General features: G+C 36.7%; 1 protein-coding gene and 1 long non-coding RNA gene across 9 annotated transcripts in view; one reads left to right on the top strand and one right to left on the bottom strand.

Annotated features, from left to right (window-relative positions):
• The window catches only part of LOC111267933 (phospholipid phosphatase 3), a 60,855-nt gene that overhangs the window by 20,617 nt on the left and 14,911 nt on the right, over window positions 1-25,327 (bottom strand). For 5 of the 8 annotated variants that reach the window (XM_022846537.2, XM_022846541.2, XM_022846543.2 and 2 more), the window contains 4 exons: window positions 24,693-25,006; window positions 18,758-18,815; window positions 17,425-17,607; window positions 8,891-10,301 (listed from right to left, as the gene is read on the bottom strand). In XM_022846537.2, the coding sequence (XP_022702272.1) occupies window positions 9,951-10,301; window positions 17,425-17,607; window positions 18,758-18,815; window positions 24,693-25,006 (906 nt within the window). In that variant the 3' untranslated portion in view covers window positions 8,891-9,950. Of the gene's footprint in view, window positions 1-8,890; window positions 10,302-10,833; window positions 12,937-14,098; window positions 14,176-17,424; window positions 17,608-18,757; window positions 18,816-24,692; window positions 25,007-25,327 lie in introns of those variants that run through there. The other 3 variants (XM_022846542.2, XM_022846540.2, XM_022846545.2) reach the window with 3 other exon arrangements.
• LOC111267934 (uncharacterized) lies at window positions 5,794-8,900 on the top strand. Its single transcript, XR_002684918.2, has 2 exons — window positions 5,794-5,969; window positions 7,596-8,900. It is a non-coding gene; the product is annotated as an uncharacterized LOC111267934 (long non-coding RNA).

Raw genomic sequence — 25,327 nt, 5'->3', positions numbered from 1 at the left:
AATTTGTCCTTCACTGTCAACCGCGAAAGCGCTTAAAGCGGCTAGTAATAAGAATCTTTCTGTATCGGCTCTTTTATACTTGAGATCTGGTCCAGTTAGCTTCAGTGAACTACAAACAAGGACCCCGCTGAATCGATCATTGTACTCAAATATTTCTCCCTCCATTTGTAGTCAACAAGCAAGGCTACAGTTTGGGGGCCTCATACGGTAGCTTGCATTTAGAGGATCGCTCATGCAGAGAAATCAAAGTTTAAATATAGCGGTCCAAAAATTCATAAAATAAAGCTGTTTCAAATGGTATTGTCGGTTCCTCCTCGTTTTTTTTTATTAAATTTCTTCGATTTGCACGACGATATTTGCATTAATTCGACCAAAGTACCATATTGGACGTACAGCTTTTGGCCACTGAAAGGGCCATTATTTCTATGACGTAAATTAAATTCTCATTGTTCTGTGAAGCAGCACGTACAGGATACCTACTCATGCTATTTTCTATTCCATCAATTTCGAGTCAGGGCGTACGACATACGGAAGATACAATTATATAATGTGAACACTTTTTGATATCTAATTTTTTTTTTACTGTTTGGCTAGCCTGTAAAAAAAATGAAATGTTGGATCCAACTAGGAAAATAAAGTATATCGATAAAAATGGTAGAAAACAAACGCGTAATATGTATTGGAATAGCGACTATTTATCAGTCGGACATTGAAGTTACATTAAAGCTGTTTTGAAGGCGGCAGTGAAAACATTACGAATGAATGAATATTGTTCAAACTAAAATGACACTAAAAATTAAGTTGTATGAATTAAAAACATGACAAATACGAATAAGAAAACCAATAAAGAGAACACGGAGTTCATGAGAGTATGGTGCTTGAACCAAAATAAGACCTTCGACAAAAGCTTAAATGTTTGTCAAAAAAAATACGTAGAAGCATAGAAAGAGATACACATAGTTGTTACGCTGCGTCGAGTACAGAATAGTTAGCAGTAACACCTGCTTATTACTACCCGAAGGAGAACTGCATGTGTATTGAAATAGAAAATTATAATGAAGGAAAAGGGGGAAATAAGTCCAAACATCTCGAATATTTCCCCCATAAACTTTTTCGATACGGCTCGCTTGACTTACGTGACTGAAAGTATGTAAGTTTCCATAATTATCACTCTAATAAACAGTAAATATAATCTGTGAAAATAATACGGGCCTTTTTCCTTATTGAAAACATGTTTCCTTTAAGTCAGTTTCCTATAAACTCTTAAATAAAACATTTTTGGAAGCCTCTTGACAAGCATTGACTTTTTACAGCAAACCTATCGATTTCGGAAAATTGAAGAAGTCTTACACTGGAAAGTTTCAAAAGTTTTTTCAAAAGAGGAAAGTTATATTTTATACAGGTATATATTTATATTCTAAAATTAAAGCATTAAATAGCTGCTAGAAGGTTAAAAGAATATGACGGCAACTAGGTTTGAGTATCTTTCTCTATAATTCCCTATTCGTTTCCTATAAACACATTAATATCCATTAAGATCTAGTCCATCTAATTTAAATAGATAAAATGAATAAAAATGTTACGTATATCTTGAATTTTTACTATACTAATGAGCACGATATATGCCATGAGAAGATCAACAACTCCAACATCTCTGCGATCTGTTACATTCAATCTAATATCCTTCGAACGTCTATTTGATTCAGAAATCTCGTTATACATCCTATATCTACAGTATTGTAGTGGTTAGCAAAGGAGGTCAAATGTATTAAATCTGATCCTCTTCGTAATTCAATATTTCATATATTTCCGTTGTATAGCCTCGATTTGTTTATTAAAATGCAGTTATAAAATTTCACGATAGTTTTTTTTTGGCTGGCCGGTCTTCGGCTTGGAGAGCCTCATAGCTTTTGGTTTTGTAGTTTTTTTGGAAACAACTACAGGAAACCTCATAGCCGCAAAGCCTCCATACGTTTCTCCGGCTTATAGAGTCATTAAGTTTGGAACAACGAAGCTTCTATGAGGGTCTATGTAAAACTCTTGCGTCTTCATTATAAGACAATGAGAAAGTATGCTACAGATAAACATGGCATAACTGTTGAATGAGTTAGGTTATCCAGATTTAGATCAAAGTGCTATAGAACTCATTTACGTTTTAAAGCTATCCCAATAATATATTACTTGCAGGGGCTTGCATTAAACACAGACATGTTATCTTTAAATACAGTGCGTATCACATGAAATAGGTTGTTAAGGCGTTCGAAGTTCGCATCCATTTTCAGCGTACTACGTGCAGTGTTATACTTTTACCTTTATGAGTTTACACTGGATATAGTTGCGCATGTAGTGCATACTTGGATTTTCCCTGGTATACACACTAATTTGGCACCTTTCTCGTTTGGCGGCAGGCAAAATCCGTTATCATTTGCTTTTGATCCGCAAATTAAACTTGACAAAATGCCATCGACATTTGAATATTTCGTTACTGAAAACGTATTATAGTGTGCCTATGTATGCATGCATAGCACAATTGATTAAACCAACTGATTTTAGTAGCTCGTTCTAATAAAAAAAATTCTCTATCTCTTTTTGTTAACTATATTAGCTTAATTAGAAAACAATGTTCTTCTTCCACTTAACTTAAAAATCATCGTTGCACTTGAATTTTAGTAATGAACTAAATAATCATGCATTCGCCGTCACTCTTTGCTATTGTCCTACGCCTCTTCTAGTTTATTCTCTCTTGTTGATCCCGTTTCGGTAAAAATGTTTAGATATGGTGTTGAAAATCTCTTCCAGCTCACTTTTAGAATGATGCTGCTATATTTTGAAATGACAGGAGTTCATTAAGACGTAATATCGGGATTGGAACTATACAGGCTTCTGTGTACATTGAATTCGTATATAAGGGAATCTTAATAGAGCTTTAGCAACATTTCTGTTGTTAATTGTCTCCGCCTTTTAATAGTAATCTCTTAGTTTGCTGACAAAAAAGTTTGTGTGTGTGTGGTAGTGATGGCCATTTTCGTTGTGAGCTGCATCCAGAAGTGTAGAATGTTGTTGAATCAGTCGAACAATGATGACTTTATGAATGGTCACTGTGTTAGCTAAATTTAATGGGTCAAAAAGTAAGCACCAATTTACGTACAGGTATTCAGTTGTGTTAGCTCTCTATTCACTATTCTATAGGGATCATGCCGGCATCTTCAGATGTTCAGCCTGGCCAGCAAATTCTAATTCAGACCACTATTTTTTAAGTTTTACAAGGATGTGTTCAGCATAATTTAAAGTACTACATTTTAAGTAGTGACGTCCGGCTCACTTGATATAAGACAAAACTCTGTAGTTATGATGTCTAAACTATTCTGAACTTAGGTACGCCAAGCAATTCGAGACCTATCTAAAGAACTATCAAAAAAAAAAAAAACTTATTGCTAACAAGTACCTATGGATCTCGCCAATGCAACGTTTCACTTGGTTCGTTTGATCAACTTTGATTCATTTGGGTTCCAGTATTTTTCCTATAGAACCTTTATCACGTTTAACGAACAGATTTAGGTGATTCTAATCCAGGTTTCAAGAGGTAGTAGCAAAATATAATGTATTTTAATATTTTGTGTTACGAACAATGCCCGCAGGTTCACTCTAGATAGATAAGAGAACTCAATAACAAGACTGAAGAATCACTAAATTCTTTCTAGCAATTAATTTTAAAAATTTGTATTACTTCAGTTCTTTGCAGCTCGGTTCGGTATTCATATACATCATATTCAATATTGTCATGTCGAGGTCTGCTATAATCGAAAAAAGTGGTCAAAGGTACGTCATCGCCTTTTTTATAAATTTTTTTTTAATAAACCTAATACTTTGTTTTTCTGTCAAGGTATGCCCCAACATCACCTATGATCTCTTACCATTTAGGCGGTGAGTTAATTATTCCACTACTGAACAAGCCTGGGGTATGAGGACCTACGAAGTTTTAAAATTGAATTTCGATATCAGGTAAAGATATGAACAATTTCCGACACAACAATGGTCAAGATTTTAAAGAATAGTATTTTATGAGAGTACTGTTTAGTTAGTGGTAGCCGGCAGACGCCCTCGAATCGTAACTCCTGCATGTTGACAACTGTGATTTTTGTAATGTGAGAGCGTTGTCATACATTAAGAATGGTTTGTTTCTATCCACTAATTTAAATACTTAATGTGGAGTTTATTCACCATGTCCTTCAATCGTTGAGAGTAAATTTTAGCCGTAATCGATGAAGTAAGACTCCTTAAGCTGCAGCAGATAATATATGTATTAGACAACCAAACGGACACCATAAGATTTTTGCAGCTAAACATTCGCTCAGGAGTGATGTCCCATCGGCTCAATTACATCTACTCATTACGAGACTGTCACCGATTGTTGTATAAGATCAACTTTTTTTTAACAGAGGTCGCAATTGTATGGGTCAGTGTTATTTCACTTAGCTAAACTCTTTTGAAATGGATCGGCTTACATTAGAGGTCCTAGCACATCGCCGTTGACCTTCGTAAGGAGCCATCCATGAAAGTAGTTTTCTAATTGAAATTTTCATTTCTAACTTTTTTAAAACTAATGACTCACAGTGCTTTTAATATATAGTAGATACTTTGGAGAAAACAAGGTTTATACGACAAGCTGTATCTGTTTTGTAGTTCTAAGTGAAATACTTTTTAAACTACTCGAATTTCATTTTTTTCGATTCACTACAACTTGCTAAGTGAAAGCCCGAGATAAAGTATTCAAGTGAATGGTCCCGGATTGGAAAGGGTACAAACATATCTCTAAAATAAAAAAAAGAAGCTGCACATCGTTACATCATTATAGAATCGCCATTTTGAAGTAAAAGGAAATAAATTTCGGAGTTCTTCGAAAATGAACTCGAATTCTTGTGCTTTTAGCTAACGCAGTTATAGCACCTTCATGACTGCATTACGCCCGTATCTGTTGCAATTGCATATATCCTTACTGGCTAAATAACACATATTTGTGTGTTTTATATGATATCCCACATTATGTTAGGGTGATTATTTATTTAAAACACAGTGTAATATTTTTTTGATTAGATCGTCATTCTCGGCTTTACCCGTCTCCAAATGCTCTCACAAATATTAATGGGATTATTAAAGTCCTATTTTCTTTGCTCCAGTACTTTTACGCAGTGCAAAATTAGGTCTCTGCCTTATTTCAGCGCTTTTAATTTAATGATGCAATTTCATCCCATGTATTTGTATTAAACCTGCTCTATAAATGCTTTCCTCTACTTTCTCTCGGAGGTTACCATTATAACTACTCTAACCAATACATCATGCGAAGAACTTCCTTTAACAGAATGACCCGCTAACTAAGGCAAACGCTAGATCCTTATTGTCTAGACATGCTGATCATCTTCTTCATCTCTGTAAATTATCAAAAATTCGTCAACACGAATAGTAATCATGTATTATTATGAAAGTTCTTCGATTCACTTCACAAACTATATTTTATTTTTATTATTTTGAGTTTATCTCTGATGAGTAATTATTAAACTATTACATCGTCTTCGGGACCATTTTATAGCTAATTAAATTCTCTAAAAGCACACATATTGCTCTAGTCAGATGGCGAGTTTAGTTAAATTGCGTTAAAGAAAGCGTTACGTAGCACACATGTGCCCCTTGAAGGACTAAAACTACAAACCTTTCGAGTTTACGTTACATAGTGCTTGGCTCTCAGCAAGTGCGTCTACGCCCGGTTTTGAATTTAGGCAGTCTCAAGTATTGTACAGTTTACTATACAAGCGCGTTACCGCTGCGGTATCACGGGGACCGGACGGCAAAAGCGACGTTGGAAAGTTCGTTTCAACCGTTCGATTAAGAAAAACGAGTAAACACGAAAAAAGAAAAGCAGAGATACATGTGCAATAAGAAAAAGACGCAAGAATCTTACAACTTCAATCGTCGTAAGTAGCTCCTTTAAATTCTCAACTTTAATTTGAATTGCCTCAGACAAAATTACATCTTTGCAAAAAATAGAAAAGTCGCAGCTACCATAGAATTTATAATCTAAAAAACTGATTTTGAATGTTTATGAGACATACTGTTGTGCCAGTCAATAATGGAAAATGCATATGTCAAATACTGCTTCACCAATTCTGACTAGGTGACTCTAAAATTTATCATTGGTAATCTAATTCTTCTCCACGCAGCTTAATTCACTTCCGTGGCGTGACATTCCTTACAGCTGCTTTTGGGGCTTTGGAGGATATAGCGGTCCATTCCACTCACCAGGTGGTCACTATAGCTGGTTCTCGTACATCATTCATCGGATAAACCTAGACACTTTTTCATTGACTTTGTGCTCCTAGAAAATTGTACGTATAGGAGCAAAGGAAGTTCTAGCGCTTAGTGTTCGATACGCCTGAACCGTCTGTACAAAACTGCGCTAAGTCCTTCTCACAGCCCGTTTATGCGCGATCTTGCCGCGTCTGGGATAGTTTAGATCGAAACCCTAGAAAGAGCTATTGACTCAATTACTAACATAAAAAGTCTTTTCTTTTTCTCTCTGAGATCGTAAATGTTCAGCATGAGTATACACGGTTGCGCAGATATGTATGTCATCGTAGCCTTTATTACCCTGACGTGCAGATTTTGGTGGGACCCTGGCCGTCATAAGTTTTCACGTCTAATATCATTGCCAAGAAAAGGTTTCTATTTCTCCCTGTGCTTTCCTGACCTGCTTCGCTTATTTAAGAACTTATTTGGCTGCTGTAGCGTATAGTTCCTTTAAAACACATATCCAGTCTCTAATAATACCCTTTTTTTATATATAGTTCCTCAAGTTGCTATTATGGCTTCTAAATCGCGAGGAACGATTCTCAGTAGACAAATTGGGGGAATGATCCACTAAAACTCCCTTGCCCATCTTCCATAATTTCAGGTATATTGCCTAGCACAAAATATTCAAGGCAATTTTGGCTGCCACACAAAGGTGCTTTTCAACAAAAACCCTTATCATCATCGTCACAAAAAACTATTTTTTGCAAACACTTTTCTAGGTTTGATTAACCATACTGCCATGAAAACGTCATAAATTGTAACGTGCAGGATGTTCCCTACAAGGTCCACAAAATCTCGTATTCCGTTCATACAACCTCAAAGTAACTCCAAGTGCTTTCTCTTCTCCCCAACTAACTCATATGATTTCCTTTAGAGGTCTCTTTTCAGATTAAAAAATATTCCTTGTTGCTTCTAAGGACTTCTTCACAAAGTTGCTTGACTTTTTAGATACTCAACTAGAACCGCGTCTTTTACTTGCGCGTCGCCCTTCGATTACTTTTGTTTTAATTTGCATCGCTTCGTTCTCGTCAGACTTCTGCTATCTTACCTTTCTATAAGTATTTGGCGTCAAAAAATACGCTTCATCTCCCAAGAAGTACGCGTGATAACCCTTGTTGCTGTCTTTCAGAAACGTCTTTCAGAAATTGGATGTTGTTCTGAAAGTAATGAGCGAAGTTTGACTGTGTCTTTTAATGCATTTTACCTATATGCACTATATAAATATCGCTGCATTATTTGAGCATTTTCAGAAAAACCTTTGGCCCGCCATCAAGGGATCCATGTAGACAAATCTTAAGGTGATGTTTCTCACAGAAGCAGCCCCCAACGAGGTACGCGAGCTCAAGTCAAAAACCTGCTGAGCTACGGCCCCTCTAAAAGGCACGAAAGTGTAAGCTGCAAAAAGCTAGTGGGCAATTTGCTTTGCAAATCAACCGATTAAATGTGTAAGTTACACTGATTATATAAGCATACATATGGAATAATGTCCACTGTTTGAGACATCTGATAGTTAGACTTTTTGAGTATAAGAAGCTTTTTTAATTCAGAAGGAACGTCAAGACACACGTATTCACAAGTGAATATGTAATTAATTAATACGATGATTTTTCTAATTATTCCTCAGTTTTTATTATTTCAAATGGCCTTTCTGGCCATCACTGATCATATTTTCGAATGCTTGCATTCTTCAAATATCCTAGATAAACCGCTCTTTCAAAAATAACAACTGCGTCAACATAACGAAGTCACTGCCACAGAATAAAACATTGAATAAGCCAAGGAAATATGATAAGAGTCGTCAAATAGTAGCAGCGGGATAACAAAATGAATGGACTTTCAAGTTTGTTATAAAGAAAGAGATTTAAAAAATTGATCGAATCAATGTAACAGGATAGCTACAACGAAATAACAGACTTGGTGTTGCTGAATCTTAGAAGAATTAAACTGAAAAACGACTAAAATGTACTCTTAACTTAGTTTAATTTGGATTAAGTAAGTCAACGACAAAAAAGCAGAGATCGTCATTTAAATGAAACCGAAGGAGCGTCTGGTTTAGCTGCATTGGTAGTGTTAGAACTACCCTTAAAATATAGTTGATAAATCCGTATTAATCTCCTCAGTTATGAATTTTGAAAAATTAGGAAATAACCTGAATATAAGTCGAAATAGATACCAAGGGAGACCCTTTTGCCCAACAACAGTCTAGGACATATGTCATTAGTTAGTATAAGTGATGTCATTGTTGGCGGGCCTTAAATTCAATAAATTTTAAATAACACAGATGATATGTTACTAGTTTCTATTTCTCTTAATTATATGGTATAATTGCGGCAAACGGCAGATGGAGTTTCAGGTGCAAATAAAAGAAGAATGAATTAAGGTGCATCTTTATGGGTAGTATGGAGTTTCGGAATTTTTAAATCTTAATCCTCTTCGCCCCTTGATAAGAGTTGTCTCGAAATCGCAAGCGCATTAAGCATGGACTTTTTGTTCTGACCCAACACAGTACTTTTAGAGATGTTTTCAAAATAAAGACATAGCTCCATCTGTTTGGATTTATGTACATCTTTATTCTCGAATTCAACAATTTCATAAGCACGAGATCGTGCAATATTATACAGTAGTACTATTGCGATTTAAATTACTTTTTTCATTCGAGTTCATATATCATATACAGCAACATCGAGTTCACTGAGGAAAATTTTACAAAAGAACTTACTTGTTAGCTAGTTAAGATTTGCTTATATAAATAATGCGATAACTACAAGCACTTCGTAATAAATATCATTCATCATCTATCAGTGAATTAAGTTGAAGCTACCAATAAGCTGCTGCCCTGACATGACCCGTTTTTCAACCACCGACGTCAGTCTCATGATCTTAAATACGCGCATTTATGCATCCACACTGACGAGCATACATACTGCTTACTGTTTTTGATATTTCTGTGTCACTATCATGTCCAAGCTTTTACCATTGTTGGCAAGAACAACAAACGTACGTAAAAACTGAAATATCAATTGAACTTTTCTAGAAGACAAATAATGCACTTGCTGTAATTATGTTAGGTACTTGACATATATCACCTAGAAAGCTTTATAAGTTGGTGCACTTTTTGATATATGAATACCTAATCACACCTCTATACCTGAAATATATGTGGATTGCCCTAATGTTATTGTATGTCGGATCACCTTCAAAATTTTTACCTCGACGTAATTTTTTGCCCCACGCTAAAGTGCTTTCAGCGTATCAGCTAATTTGATAGTCTACTTAACGCCCTTCTATCATCAATTTCAACATGTCCCTTATGACTTATGTCCCGGAAGTGTAGGTTTTCATTAGAACTTTTTATTGGTTGTCCTTCTTTAATGTTTTAATAATACTTGAGTATACGATTTTTTTAAAGTGTAATTTTCAACAGCGTTTTTCTTGAAAGTCTTATACTAGAACATAAAGAATGTGCAGCTCCTAGTCTCTTGTATACGAAGATGAATAGTGGTTCACTCGTAGAGTCGACCCGTAATCGCCACACTGCACGCACATTGTTCTCATTCGTTTTCTTATTGACGGGTTATACCTTGTGAACCATTAAAGTAAAATCGTCATTGTGTACGACCTGATTCCATAATAACTGAAGTTGATTTCACGCCGACCCTGCCAAATCGAGATCCAATGTCTTTTTCGCCTCTCACCTCATCCAAAGTATGTTTGTCATTGTGCTTGCCAGTGCAGCTGCTGGGTTCAACATTGCTTCGCTGAGACGTCACCAGCTCATCATTTGTGCGTGAAGAAACACCTTCTGCGGAAGTGGCAGCAACAACGGCTGCGATATCTATGATAATATTTGTTGTGCTTGTTGACGCATCCTTTTTAGAAGGTGAAAATGATGAGCTTGCCGGAGAGTATACTAGCATAGATTTCGGTCTCCGTGGCAAAGGAGACATGTAGAATATCTGCAATTCGAAATTGACTAAGTCACCTGTAGCATAAATTGACGCAGCGCACGGTGAACATGAGCATCAAAAGTACAACAATCTACCTAATACAAATGCATAAAGGAGTATATATTTCGTAATCATTTACTTCCTCTTCTATTTAATTCACATTTGTGTTGTTCGTATTGTTAGTAAATTTGAAACTTTGTTGTTTATTCGTGTTTCCCCAAAGTTACCTACCGTGCAAAAAGTATGACTTTTGTTAATCTTTAGGTGACTCACCGCTCCAACAATCATCGCTTGGAGAAGCTTTGAAGTGAAAAGAACGTAAAAGCACCATTGCGAGATCAAAAGTGCAAACTGGATGCTTTAAAGAAAAACGATTAACTATACGAAGAAAAGTAATGTAACCCAAACAAAGGTGCCATCACATAGAGAGTGAATCACGTAAAGAACTACTAGAATATGGCCGGGTGTCCTAATTAATCCGCTATGTAACACTGTCGAAAATTACGCGCTGCGTCTTCTGCAAACCTAAGTTAAAGAAATATTTGATTTTTTTTGCAGGTGTAAATCTGCATAGATGCCAATATATCAAGGGCGCAGACTCATTATAAACTTGCCAGAAAGTTGGGCTGATATGATTTGAAAAGATGGGCAACGCGTTAGTCAGTAAATGCTCTTGCAAGGAAGATCGTGCTTTAGAAAGGATATGCAAAGAGTTTAATAATGAGATTAAAACGGCGATTGTTTATTCTAAAAATCTGCTTTTTTCGATCTTCTGACTTGATTTTGATGGCGGCGACGTTTGTTCGAGCTGTAGCCCCTTCGTAATCAATGAATGCGGTACGGGTACGTTTACCTCTTTTGCAGCCTTCGGTAACCTTATATCGGTGGGCTTCCGTGCCGTGCCGAATAGAACTGAATTAAGTAGTAATAATACGCCTCTATTTTCGCAGTGTGTGACACAGCAAAGAACGCGCTGTGTAGCATGTATTAACTGAGAAAAAATACAAATAGGCCGTTCTCATGAAACCGTGCCATGTCTTTAAAATTCTCAAAGCCTATCACTATGTTGAATATTAGTTATTTTTGCGAGAAGTGAAATAATGATCCATTTTACATTAATCAATAGCTAGAATGATAGTTACACTATGGCTGTTGGTTGTTAATAGAAAGTATAGGGACAGGTTCTAAATGGTGAAATACCGCACACATAAGTGTTTCGGGAGATAAGCAGGTATCGAATGAGGTTCAGATGGGAACGAGAAAGCTGTATAAATAACGTTAGCAAAAATTTTCCACTCACAATGTCGAAGTTATAACACTAGGAAAAAGCGGTAAATCGGGGAGATAGTAGGACAAGGCCCTAAGTTACGTCGTTAGAAAATTATTTAAGGGTAGCCCAATAGAAAAATTGAAACTTTGATACATGTGTTCTAAGTAGCAAAATCTAGAATTTTCGTTGTTTAAGAAATTGGTGTAAAAATTGAAGAATACGTAATGACCGAGCTACTAAAGTGTCCAGTATCAGTACGAACGTACTTATTGCCTTTTAGGCTAGCTCAAGCAGTATTTCACATAGTAAAATACGAACCTTATATTGGGAAGAAAGAATGTTGTATAAATTATTAAAACAGGAGATATCACACAGTTCAGTCAATAAGAAGAAGAACCGCAATGTGCCTCTTCTATATTAAAGTTTTATTTACACTATTAACGTTTAGAAGATATTGAGTTCACGGTCACACGTATTATGTCTAAATACGATAATGAGTCATTGATAAACACAATGATGAAATTAGAGCGTCAAAGTCGCTTGAGTGTGGCGAGCGCATAGCATACACTAGGACGCCTAATTATATATTTAAAGAAGACGGGAAGTATGACCTTCGTCAAACGATTTAATTTCTGGTTTTTAATCTCAGCATGGACTGCCTCATAGTTTTTTGCTCGGGGTTCTTTCGGACACTTCTGCGGAAGCCGTGAGGTCCATCTGCGCGAGTTCGTAATGTCAGAACATTCAAATGGTTTCGCCGACATAATAGACATATTACCATATTCCAATCCGATTTAGCTACAAGCATTTTCCACGGTGGGCCTCTAGCATTTTCATATGAGTACTGCTGGCTTTATTTTGTATTAAAAAAGGTTACACAACTTGGGCCACCTAATGCGGGGATCATAACAATAGCACAGTAAAGTAAAACAGGCCTTCTTAAAAGAACAGTGGAATGAGCAGCGACCTGTTGATTCGGTCTAATATCACTTATAACGCACAAACCAAACATCGATTTGTCGATAGTGATACATAATGCTGTCCTACATATATGATGGAAGCTTGGAAGTGCTGCAGCAAGTAACGCTGGAATGTCACTAAGTGGCCTGTTGTGTACGTGTAGTGACGAACTGAGCTGATTCTAGAAGGTCTTGTTAGCAACTTGACTTTTGGCTTCAGTCGATATCTTCATTGTTTTGCCCCGCGATCGACGGTTGGCTATTCAGTGAATGTGGCCTAGCTTTTGGGAGGTTGAAGGCAAAGCGCGCGAAAACATCCTGCCTCTTGTGCTTACTCTTTATATATGGCAAGTGGCCTTCGCCATTAGAACAAGATTCTTTCTGCGCGCTGTGTTCGCATCGTCTAGGCTCATTGCTGTAATCGTAAATACGTATTTAAAGTACGTTTATGAAAGAAAGGACGGCCACTCGCATTATATTATCGAGGCGTATAAAACACGAGTCGTTCGATATAATATAAAGTAAATACAAAGGTCCAAAGTGTTAAAATAGTGCTTAGATTCATCCTCCTTCTTCAAAAGCGAGCCAAATCAAACAAAAAATCGATCTACGTCTGCGAGCTAACAGTGGAGAATGAGATTCCAAAAAAAATTAAGAAGCGAATACGAAGACACTGACGTCCCACAATATCTGTATCTTAACAGAATATATGAAAGAGAATAATTACCAATGGACCTTCCTGAATTAAGTAAAATTCAAGCGCTTAACTTTTTAGTTCTGCGACCCCCCAGCGCACGGCATGATGAACTACGTTGGAAGACTAAACATACCTAAAAGCAGCTTCAAAGGCAAACACGAGCCTAATAGAACAAATCCTTAGCGGGAACAATTATATTTATATAATATATAAACGACGAAGTTGCCAATTTTATTTGTACCTTATATTGACATCGCTTGTTGCCGAGAAAAACGACTTGCCTAGCTACAACAAAAAGAAAAACTTTGGTTTGATGTAGAGACTACTTAAATTAATTTGTACGATTGTTTTTTTTGATAAAGTGGCTACCATTTTATCGGAACTGATTTATCAGATGTTTGGCAATTGTCACACCGCAAAATGTAATGTCTAGTATTTTATGCGAAAAGGCTTAAGTTTTTCAAAAAAAATGGAACCGTTCTGTTGAGTCTGCACAGTAAAAGAAATGTACACGTGAACTCTTGTGACCTTGATATCAAAATTACGACATATCACCTTTGTTTTGAATACTAAGTTCAAAATCGAGTTATTCCTATTTTTCCTCATCATTCTCCTAAACTCAGCAAAGTACAAAACAATGACATGCATAATCTAGGGGCTTTTAAAAAGTTGCCGAGCCACCGGGAAACATTATTTTGGTCTTCAGAACGAATTGAACACAGGCAAGATGGGGCGATCAACGGCCTGAGAGTTCACGATATCAACAGGAACATCCAACCTTCCGATCTTACCATGAGCGATAGCTTTACAGGAATTGCCTCCTAAGAACACAGATTGGAGCAGATCTCTTTAGCAGTCATCCTAAATAATAAGAAATCACCTTGTCAATGGTAAGATCGTCTTGAGGAATCCTTTGGTCTGTCCCAATTGTTTGAGGTAGAAAATCTTCTCAAAGTACTGCAAAGAATCCATTATTAGACAAATAAAGCTTCAATATATTATTTCATATTCTTTGTAGGATACTATTCGTTAGTTAAGTCATAAAAACCGTCAGCCGTAGCTTTATTGCAAAGTCTTCCAATGTAGGCAAAAGCAACTATTTCTTATTTGAAGCCGTTGACAGAGACATAGCTGCCTACCTAGAACAGTAATACCAGGAGTCGGTGCAGAAGAAAAGATCTGACACACTAGCATTCTAGTCGCCTTTGCAAATAATTTTTATGGTCTCAATGAATCGAGTCTTGCTGGAATTCTGAAATTCAGTCTACAAGCACTTGGAATTACAAAGCAGGCTATCTCCGTATCTGTCGTTAGCCACGTCCTCCGCGCTGCATTACTTACCAGTGTGTCATGACTTCAATGACGCTTTAAAGTTTTGAACGAATCCGGTTCAATAGAAATACTCCCAACTAGACTGCCAACAGAGTAGTGGTTTCAAATCTGCTCTTGACATTAAGATACAAAAATCTCAGAATAGCATCGTAGAAACACATCTCTAATTGTCCTCGCCGAGAAGAATCGCTCGAAGAAACTGCCTTAATAGCGCGCCTTCGACAATACAGCACTTTGAGATAATTTCTGTCACTTGGACTCAAGGCTGCATTTGGTAGAGAACAAAGATATTGGAATGTTAACAGGTCTAAAAACGCTTTGTGGCACTGACTTTCTTGCCGGAAAACAGGGGTAACCAATTTTGTCACACTGGACAAAGGTATGTTTGAATAACTCAGTTTCGAGCAGGCAACAGAATTTCCACAGGAGGATAATTTTAGCTCTCTTTTATTTCGTCTTAAATAACAACTTTGCGCTGGTTATCTGCGACAAGCATATGTTAGTTAAGGCAAACCAGTACACGGGTTATAAAGTAATGTACTCGAAACACTGCTCAAACTGTTAGCAGGCTAAGGCGACTCGAAACACGACGGAAAAAAATCTGAAGAGTTTTTCTTGGGGCCTGGGTCTTTGAACAATAGTGAAACTATTTGACGCTAATCCTAAAAGTCATTTTTAATGTGGGTGATAGGAGTACATAAACGAGTGCTAACAGACCGGTAATTTTATCTATTGATATTCCTTTCTTCAAGGGAGTTATTAATTTTTAGATTGCTAAAGATTATCCCCATAATAGCTTAGTAGACAACCCATTTGCCTAATATTAAGGCTACGTTATGGTTTATGCTTGAATCCGATCATAGACACACTTCATTTCTTCCTAACTGCCTCGGTACTTGGTATTAATGCAAAAAAATATCCACTTTACATACATGCCTACTTTTGTTGACAATATTTTATTTCAGTATTATACACGCTTGACTTGAGTATGAAACATGAATGATTGATATCAGCAGCTCGATGAACCAAAAAACGAGCAGAATAATAAACATAGAAATGACGCTAATTGAGAAAGACGAGACGTAAGTAAGAGACATTTAAGGGCTGGCGAAATGTAGTCGGCATCGTAAATAGATAAATAGAAACAACCGCTTGCATTTAAAGATGTGTTGTTTCAAGAATTCGTGACAAAAGAACTTCGTAGTATATGAAAGTGAAGGAACAGAATGATCGTCGCGCTATAATGTGTTTGATTAGTATTGTATATACGGCCAACTTAAAGGGCCAAACTTAATCGCATTATAATAACGACATACTGTAAAATGTACCTGACGTAGGAAAGAGTGGATGTAAACATTAAAGACAGATTCGCTTACAAGAATAAATTTATCTATAGCATGATCGACAATACTCAGTTTAAATAAAAAAAGTCTGCTCTACGGCAGCTCCATTGTATTTCGAAAAAGCTTTGCAATACAAATGGCTAATTGTTCTGGCGACTCGACGCATAAATGTGGTTAGAAATTATGCATTTTTAAAATAAGTCTTTTAGCTTCCTACGAATTTTAAGCGATAAGGAAACTAAGACACATGGATACATCACAAACGACAGTAAAATTTGAGAACACTGTTATACAAAAAACCTAATATATACAGCATTTAGATCCGTGGTGAAATGCTTTCCAGTCGTTAAAAAACAGGTCTTATACGGGAAAAAGGAGTCAAGAGAGATCACAAATAATTTGATATTCGCTTGTACCCGCGTTCTCTGTTTTTGAGAGGGTCAATTTGGGGAAACTGAAATATATTTGAATAATAAGTCTGTTCATAAGAGGTGGTCCATGAGGGCTAGCTACTTCTAACTGTCCTAATCGAGATTTTTAGTGGGCAATAAATCAAACTTCGAAACTGATGTAGCTACGTAAGTATATGTTTTTTGCGATACTGCCTATTATCCACTATAAACATGCTGTACAACTGCGTACGTATGTGCGTTTAACTCTGGTTGGCTAAATAGAAATTGATCCCGATTAATTATTACAGGCGTAGCACTTCCAATGTGTCACCCTACACATACAGCAAGCACTAGAAAGCACAATGTTTTCTTTTTTTATTTGTGCCTATAGTAGAGGTGCAGTTCTTTTTTTAACTGATGCTAAAAATTTATACACGACGTGACTTTTAGTTATACTAATCGTGGAAAATTTAATTTTCAATTCATACTGTGGAATACTTGAAGAAACTGCTTGGCACCCAAGACAATTGAGGGTTCCATTAGTCGAGGAACTTGTATATTGTCGATGTCTTGACACCAATACGCCCAATCATTGTCTATTGTTTTCATTTGACAACCGCAGCGTTATTTAAGCGTTTGTTTAAAGATATTATCGTTTAGTCATGTAAACACTTTAAACTAGAGAGTATCGACGCATACCAGCAAGGGGTTCGCGAGGGCGAAATAAATATTCGTGTTACTAACATGCTTAGATTTGTAGGAAAAGTCCTTTCACATTCCATATGTAAAAAAAAATTTTAAATATGAACAATTTATTTGAAAATTAAGTTATTTTTGTATCAAAAATGCAAAAACGTATATATATATATATATAGGAACGCATACACAACGCAGTGCTGGTGCCAAATACACAGAAGTTAGGCAAAAAAAAACTAATTCATATCTCTGTTGTATGTAAAATCCTTAAATGTACTTCATTGATATTATCGCTCTCTTAGCAAATGAGATTGACTAGATTTTATAGCTTAGCTTTACTGGCAACGACCACAGACATATTTAAAAAGCTGAATTTTGAAATAGGTTGTATTGAGAGCTGAAAAGCGCCTAACGTTGTATACATCCTGCTACGTGATACTGACCGTGATAAAGGCGCAGAGAATTCCCAGGATGGCGCCGGCCGCGACGTCAGAGTAGAAATGGTAATGGTCACGCACTCTTGTTAGGGCAATAACAAAAGCCACTTGAATAAACGCAAACTGCATCATCGGCCGCATAACAGGCACAATCACTGACTTCCATGACATTCGCAATTGGAGGTAAGTCTGACGACGAAGCATCAGTACGAGTTGGGCAGGGCCATGAAAAGCCAACAAACATAAGAATTCAGGCAATAAGGTAAACAGTAACCATGGTAGCATTTTTGTCTGTTTTAGTTGAAAACTTATTTTGCTATTACGTGAAAGTTGCAGAGATCTACATGTAAATCTTTGGCTGAATCTTGTTTCAGTTTTTAAATTAACTTTTACTTTCTCAGCTCTGTCATCTTAAATATGCGTTGTGAAAATAATCATGTTTCATCATGTGTAGGCATAATCAAGTGGGTAGAAAGTGATGTAATGTGAGCCGTTCCTATGTAGAAAAACAATCACCGAAGCTATGCATTGGTGGAAAATGCATTTTTCGAAAGCATTTGCGGACAGAAATCTCCTAAAAATAGGCGAGACTGATGACAAGCAACGACAATATTTTTTCGGGATTTATTTATGACCATATTTGGCTACTGCAAGTACAACCGAGTTGTATCGCTTTATACCTGGTGCGTTCCCATAGTTATATTGCAACAGTTTGATAATTATGGCAGGGAAAAATCAAAAACGATAGATCAAGAAGATCAGCCGACTAGGTAGGAGACACAAGAGTACGCTTATATACTTATTTTAAATTGCCTAAAGTAGCTGGTTCTAAGGGGTTCTTGAGAGGTTAAAAAATGCAGTAGCTAAGTTGAAACGCATAATTTTTTAGATTTAGGAGGTCTCCAACTATAGCCAGTGCCTAACGCCGTTGCTCAACAGCAGATGAAAGAAAGAAAAAAGGCACTGCAGGCGTAGGGTAGATTTGAACAAACCATTTCAGATGCTTGGTAACGAACGTGTTGTCAAAAGTATTCTAAGATAATTTCAAGTAAAACACAAGGCCCAAAACAACTGCCTCAAATAATTCAAATGCTATTATGGAGATATTTGGGGCTAATCCTAGCAAATGGTAGATATTGACTAATGTTAATGTCTGTGCAGAAAGCCGTTATATGCAGAGTACAGAACATGGGTAAAACAAACTTTAAACAAAGCTATTGGAAGCTGATTCTGGAAATTCATACCATTTTGGTATCTAGTCAACTGTAAATTATAAAAAAGAGTAAGACTCCATGTATCAAAAAATCATCAATAGAACGGAATAAGGCAAACAAATTACCAGAAGGTAGACAGCGATGTAAAAAGAAGCCGCAGCGTGAGCAGATGGAAATGATTCCCTAAAAAAACATGGCAGAAAGGTTCATATAAAACCATACTTTTAGATGATAAATTATTCACTTTTTGCAAAAAAACATCTAGATGATTTTATCTTAGTGTGTTTTTATTTTTATGTGAAAAATCAAGTAACCACACACTTATTGGTATACACATGATATGCACCAAACTCAGTATATTAGGCATTGTGTTTGTAATATAAACAATTTATATAATAACAATAAAATATATTACGTAGTTACAACATATACAATGCATCTTCCCACTGCTTTAGATTACGTCTTCTTCTGGCTGTAAACAGTTAGAAACTAGGCTTTTTTTAATCAAAAGTTTTTCCAAATCGTGCAGTCGCAAGATATCGACAAGCCTCATGGCCATTTTACTTAGGCGAGGCTGGTTACGCTATTTTGTCCTGACTTCATGCATTTTAAGGTCATGATAACCCGTACCGGTACTACAATCTTTTCAAGGCAGCCAACTAAGGATCTTCTTGTTCTAATAATGTACTTTGTTTTCAGTTTTGTTCAAATTATTGAATAGCGTATTCGAAAGTGCTCCCAGTTCCCACTGTCGCAATAGACACTCAGCTGGCCACTGCAAACTAGCGCCGCCAACCAGTTTCTGAATGGCTAGAATTCAAGAATGATGAGTAAACTTTATAAAGGTTGTGAAATCGATGGATGCAGCTGGTACGAGCTGTCTCGCAAGCCTACCAGACTGGCTAGACTATCCAGTGTCCTCAAAGCACTTTTGGCGGCAGGACAAATATAAACGCCTATACGTATATATACACTTTTTCCCACCGAACCTGCAGTTCTCAAGCAGCGGAGTAGAAGCTAGAAGAACGCCACTTCAGCAGATGAGCTATGACATTTTTCTACGTTTCTTTTTTTACCGCGCTTTCGAACTAAATGCTGGTGTGAAACCTCCAGCTTGTCGCAACAAGTAAGAATAAATGTCGACGTGCAGTGCCATCGCTAAGCTTCAATTCACTACATATAAGAACTGCTCCTTTGTGTCCTTTGTAAAACCTATCAAGTTCTCCGATACACTTACCTTTCAGGCCATTTCTGCTGTTAGTGTCTTTTTGAACATTATCTTTCAATGTCTCAGCCTGAACTGGTTAGGATATGATTGACAATGTAAAGAAATATATAACAAAGTTTTCATTCAAATCTGCTTCAATACTGCCAATATATGTTCTGGTTCGTTTTACCGCTCGATTGGTCAATAAGCTCCTTGTAATTCTACAGCGAATGGAATTTTACATCGAGTTCAGGCTCCAAAATGAAGGTTCTAAGTGAAAAACAAGTGCATATTTGGTACCCAGTTTATTTTGTGTTTTACCGAAATTAGAAAACTGCCAAAGCTGCAAAAAGCGTTCGTGCAGTACACAATATGAATTCCAGGCTTAAAAGAACTGTTCAGAACCCGTTTGCGAAGTTCAATAATGGCATAGAGAACTTAAAAATACAGTTCGCTTTGGTCGGCCATTTGAGGTCGACGATGACTGCCTGAGGACACTTCTGAAGGTAAACGGCCGGCAGGTAGTTCATTATGGGTAGAAAATGAACCGCAGTAGTATGGTTGTCGACTGATATCTTTAGTCTATAAGAGTTAAGTAAGAATTGGGTGCTTGAACGTTTCCACAAAGAAATATGAGTTCTTATTTCTGTTAAACATTTCGAAATTGGGCAACTCGCAGTCGCATTGACTTGATTCTATACGAAATTGTCATTGGTGGCTAGAGGTCGTGCCTCCATGCCAGTATAAAGGAGAGAAAGGAATAAGTAGCTGCGAGATCAAAGACTGATGGTGAATACAAGTTATTCTGCTAGTAGAGCTTGATCGGAACGCAACATTGCTTGTTAGTTGGAAAACCGCCTTTACTTGTAGCTCAAACGTGCCACCATGTACGTACAAATGCCATTTCCGAGCCGCAAATAATATAGCAAGCCTTTCTTTCTTAAGTTGTGATTAATTACGTCTTGCCTGTAAACAGTATCCGAACAGCACGAAGAGTACTTCCCCTTGACCGTCGAAGAAGAAATATGTCTTGCTAGGGCTCCAATGACATAATAATTTGTATCAGTGATGACTACAATTAATAGTTCTTTGTTGAAATACGAAAGGAGAAAATTCAAGCCAAGTATTTCACGAGCCTAAAAGCATTTTTTAACGCATTGTTGATTTTTCTTTAGCAAATAAACTGAAGAATGAATTTTATGGAGCGCGGAATCAAAGTCTTTATAAAAATTGATGACGCAAAAAAGTTAAAAAGAAAATTAATCCAGTTTTACTTTGAAGCCGAATTTAGCTCCGAAAAAGTTGTCTGAGTCTTTTATCATTTTTTCTTAAACTTGCTTCCAAAATAATAATGCTATCCAAAGATAAACGCTTTCGAAAAAATTGATTTCATATCATTTGTGACTTGCAAACTCACCTGTTATAATGAATGACAGACAATTGATTTAATGTTAACTTTTCGTCGTGTTAATTATCAAGTGCGACCTTGAAATCGTCAACTTGGACGTGAAAATACGTTACAGTCAGTTCGATCTGTGAGAACTATTGGCCTTCGCTCAGTTGTACAAAAATGTCGTTGCGTATCAGAGTTAGGTCGTGATGTTTCCTGTTTAATCTTATACTATGACAAGAGCAGGAACGTATTGACTTAGTCTTTTCTTATAGTTGAAGTGCCACATCGCTGTAATGCCCCGTTTTTATGGACACTCCGAGACTGATAAGGTGTTGCAGCTCTTTCTTTAGTTTAGGTACATAATTAATAAAATACAAAACGGGCTTTCTTGAAAATTAAGGAAACATTTGGTATTGGTTGTAGCGACATTCTTATCTTTATGCAATACTTCATCCCTTCAGGGAATTCCGTAGAAATGAAGTTTGTAGTTCCTTCACTATAATGCGCCTTTCATTATAAGTTGCCTTTTAATTACTGTAACTGTCTCTCAGCTCTTTTTTATAATTTTTCAAGTTATTTTTTTATGTGAACAAGTTCTCGGGATCACCTCCTTTTTTAAAGAGCGTCAAAGGCTTATGCTCGTTAACAGTCTAACCAGAATGGGTCTTACTGGATTTTTGTGAGATTTCCTCAGATTTATAAAACATCATGGCATCACGTTGCAAAGAGTCGTCTCATAATGTATGATGTTTTGGTCTGTGTCAACACATTGTGTACAACGTTCAGACAAAAAAATGTCATGGCGTGTGCTTTTTATAATGGTAACAGTAGAAAACAAATTCACCTGCATAATCTAAAGCTTGTTGTGAGACCTTGAATGGATACCATGTCTAATGAAAGGCTGTACTTTTTTCTGCGAAATGCTGCACCTCCTCATACGAACCAAATCACACAGGCCTACCATCTGAAGATGTTCTCGAACATGCATTTGTGGCCACTCATCCATATTGTAAAGTTACTTCAAGCCCGCCAGAGTGTCGCAGCTCGAAATGCTTACGCTGCCTCTCATCAACCTTGTGAAAAAGATATTGACGAAAACTAACAGAGAATCTTCGAAAAAGCTATGTGAATTGATTAGGCCTTAAATTGAAGCTTTTAATAAAGTAAGTAGAAATTACATTGAATAATCGAGTCGGTCATGGACATATACGTAATCATGTAATGCTCATATTAAATAATAAACAAGAAACACCAATGGCAAAAGCAAAAAATTAGGAGTGCCTTGAATTCGCAAAGGTAACAGGTGGATTATAAAGTTCAAAGACAAAAAGTAAATTCTATGGAATCGGTCCGTTCCGATTAAAAGCGACCATCGAAGTTATTATTTGGCATAATATGAGAAGCCCGGATATCGACAACGGACATTAATAAATTAAAAAATGTCATATATTCCTTCTTAGGAAAGTTGATTTACGATTGCCTCGTACTTCCATATAACATGGTTTAACGAATTTCTATTGAAAAGAAATTTGTAGTGTTTTCCCAGATGTTCGTCGCCATAAGCCTCTTATAATGAAGACCAACAAATACTATACTGAGTAACTCCGAGCCACCGTAAGGGATATGAAGCGGGTTTTTTGTAGAAACTAGAACGATGAAGTTGTGCTAGCGCTGTGGTGTAGATTCAACGAGATTGCCACCCGTATTAATCTCGTTGCGACCGGAAGGTAATCTTTGGGTGAAACGACGAAACGATTGAACGGTGCATAGAGAATGCACGGCCGCTTCAACACAGCAAAGCCAGAAGCGACGTTAGCTTCCTCGGACGTCTGTTCAATTAATACGAACCCGAACTACCCTTCACCAGATATCAGCTTTAGTCGTTTCACGCATTCTCAAATGACCTTGTATCCCGTTGTATTTCATTTATCCTAGTGTATTCTATAGCTCTCGAGCAAATCGTGGTTTGCTTTCGGAATATAGCAATGCTGAATCAGTTCTGTGTCGCTTTACTTCCATCAACGACGATGCGACAAATACGGCACCATGTTTTGAGTCACAATCTATTGACTAACTGAAACAGCTTCCTGCCATTCTACAATAGCACACCGCCCACGTAATTGGTCCATCGGTACAGTCATTTGAATCTATAAATAAAACATCATTTTGAACTTTTCACGGTTCTTAAGTAATTAGGTTAAGCAATCACACAGTATTTAGGACAATCATTACGGATACAATCATAACTATCGTGCAAGTTCCCCGTTCGAGTTGCTTATATTTGGTTGCAAACATCTTTTAGACAAAGTTTTTGGTCGAAGTAATTAATTAAAGCAGATACCGACGTAAAATCAGGGTAGTGGGAAGTATGAATTTAGTGGGCACAATTGCAGCTAGAAAATACCGGCTAAGTCCTATACAGCTGTGTCAAATACTTAAATGTTAGGCACGGTGTCTGTAGGCAAAATTTGTAGATTAACCATTTAATAAAAAAAACAGTAATCTAACTTTTTTTTTGCAGCCCCAGCTATTGACTACTCGAAAGCAGCAGAGGAATCAAATAATCACTAGCAAAGCTATCACTTGATTTCTGGATATAGCTAACAAAGCCGTGTCTCGTTGCCACAGAGCGTTCTCTCTAATTGCCTTCTTTATGATCAAAAAGTTAGTCTATTTTATCATCTAATATCCAACTTTCTTTTACACAACTTTAATTTGATCAAGCATAATTGCGAAATATCTAAAAGTAATTAGTCTAACGTTTTTTATATCTTCAATTTGATTTAAGCTGTCGTACTCTGCGTAGATCCTAATTCACGAGTTAATAATTTGCCCGATGTCTTATATGCTTCGCCAAATTTAGTGAAGTGTATTGAATGATATCTTGTTTATAAAGCACCAAAACGTATTGTTAGTTTTACCTAACGGAGAATTGCATCAAGGGTACTGCTACTAGCAATTTCTCATTCTAAACGAAATTCGCATTGTAAATTGATTAAACTACGGCGGTATGATAGTGACAGCCACCAATTATTTTATATAATATCGTATAACACAATAACTTTATAAGATTATTTGTCTCAGCACAAATTTCTTTTTAAAGGAATATTGTAGACTGTACTGTGATTAATCTGATTACATTATGACGAGTTAAAAATGTAATGGTATTCACTCTGATTAAAGTTAAGGGCTCGGCAAGCTGATATTAAAAATCAGACAACTTGAAAAATCATTAAACAATAGCTGAAGATAGGAACTCATACGGGACCTCATTATACCCGTATTATAATAGTCAGTCCGGCGTTTAAGTTACCTAGGCAGCAGAGGACAAAAGGGTTGACGTAATTATAATCGACGTCTATGTAACTGCTGAGTGATATGGTTAACAAATATACAAACCAATAAAAATTTATAGATTTTTTTCTAAAGCATGCATATAGATAGCTTAAATTTGCTGTACCTGGCATTGATTTCTCCTCTTTTATTTGAACAGATGAGGTCCACAGTGTATTGCTGGCTCCTGCTGGCTTCACAAAACTGCACAAGGTTGGTAGGCTTACACGCATCGATGAAATGTGGTCTTAGGCGACCAGCAATTTTTTTTCCGAGTTCAACTGTCATCATGGTTAGTGCCGCTCCATAAAGAAAATTTCCAATGCAGATATAAAGGGACTGCACTAACTTTGGTACCCAAAGGCTAAACAGAGTCATTTGCTTGACAGGCAACCATTCCTCGTCGTCGAGATGCCATCGCAGAAATTCGGTAATCAGGATCTGCGCTCAAGAAAACATGCATCGTGCTATTACTGTTGAAAGACATTATCGATTCACGTACATTTTATTAAAACAAAACATCTTATAGTCAATTAATCGAGACATAGATATTTATGTGTGCTGGACATTGGTTTTTTTCGAAACCTAATTTGACACCGATTTACTATCAGCGCACTTCATACTTAAACATAACCAAGGTCAAAACCAAAGCCAACTGTTTAAAGCAATGGACGGCAGTATCGGATGTGAACTTGAAATGTTTCTTTACATTTACACACACTAATTAAACTCAGGTTTTAAACACAGAAAGCAAGCACATAT

The sequence above is a fragment of the Varroa jacobsoni genome, unplaced genomic scaffold (assembly GCF_002532875.2).
Source record: "Varroa jacobsoni isolate VJ856 unplaced genomic scaffold, vjacob_1.0 scaffold_1243, whole genome shotgun sequence".
In the NCBI taxonomy this organism is placed as follows: domain Eukaryota; kingdom Metazoa; phylum Arthropoda; class Arachnida; order Mesostigmata; family Varroidae; genus Varroa; species Varroa jacobsoni.
The sequence above is the reverse complement of the archived record's forward strand: the minus strand, read 5'-3'. Positions and strand labels throughout refer to the sequence as shown.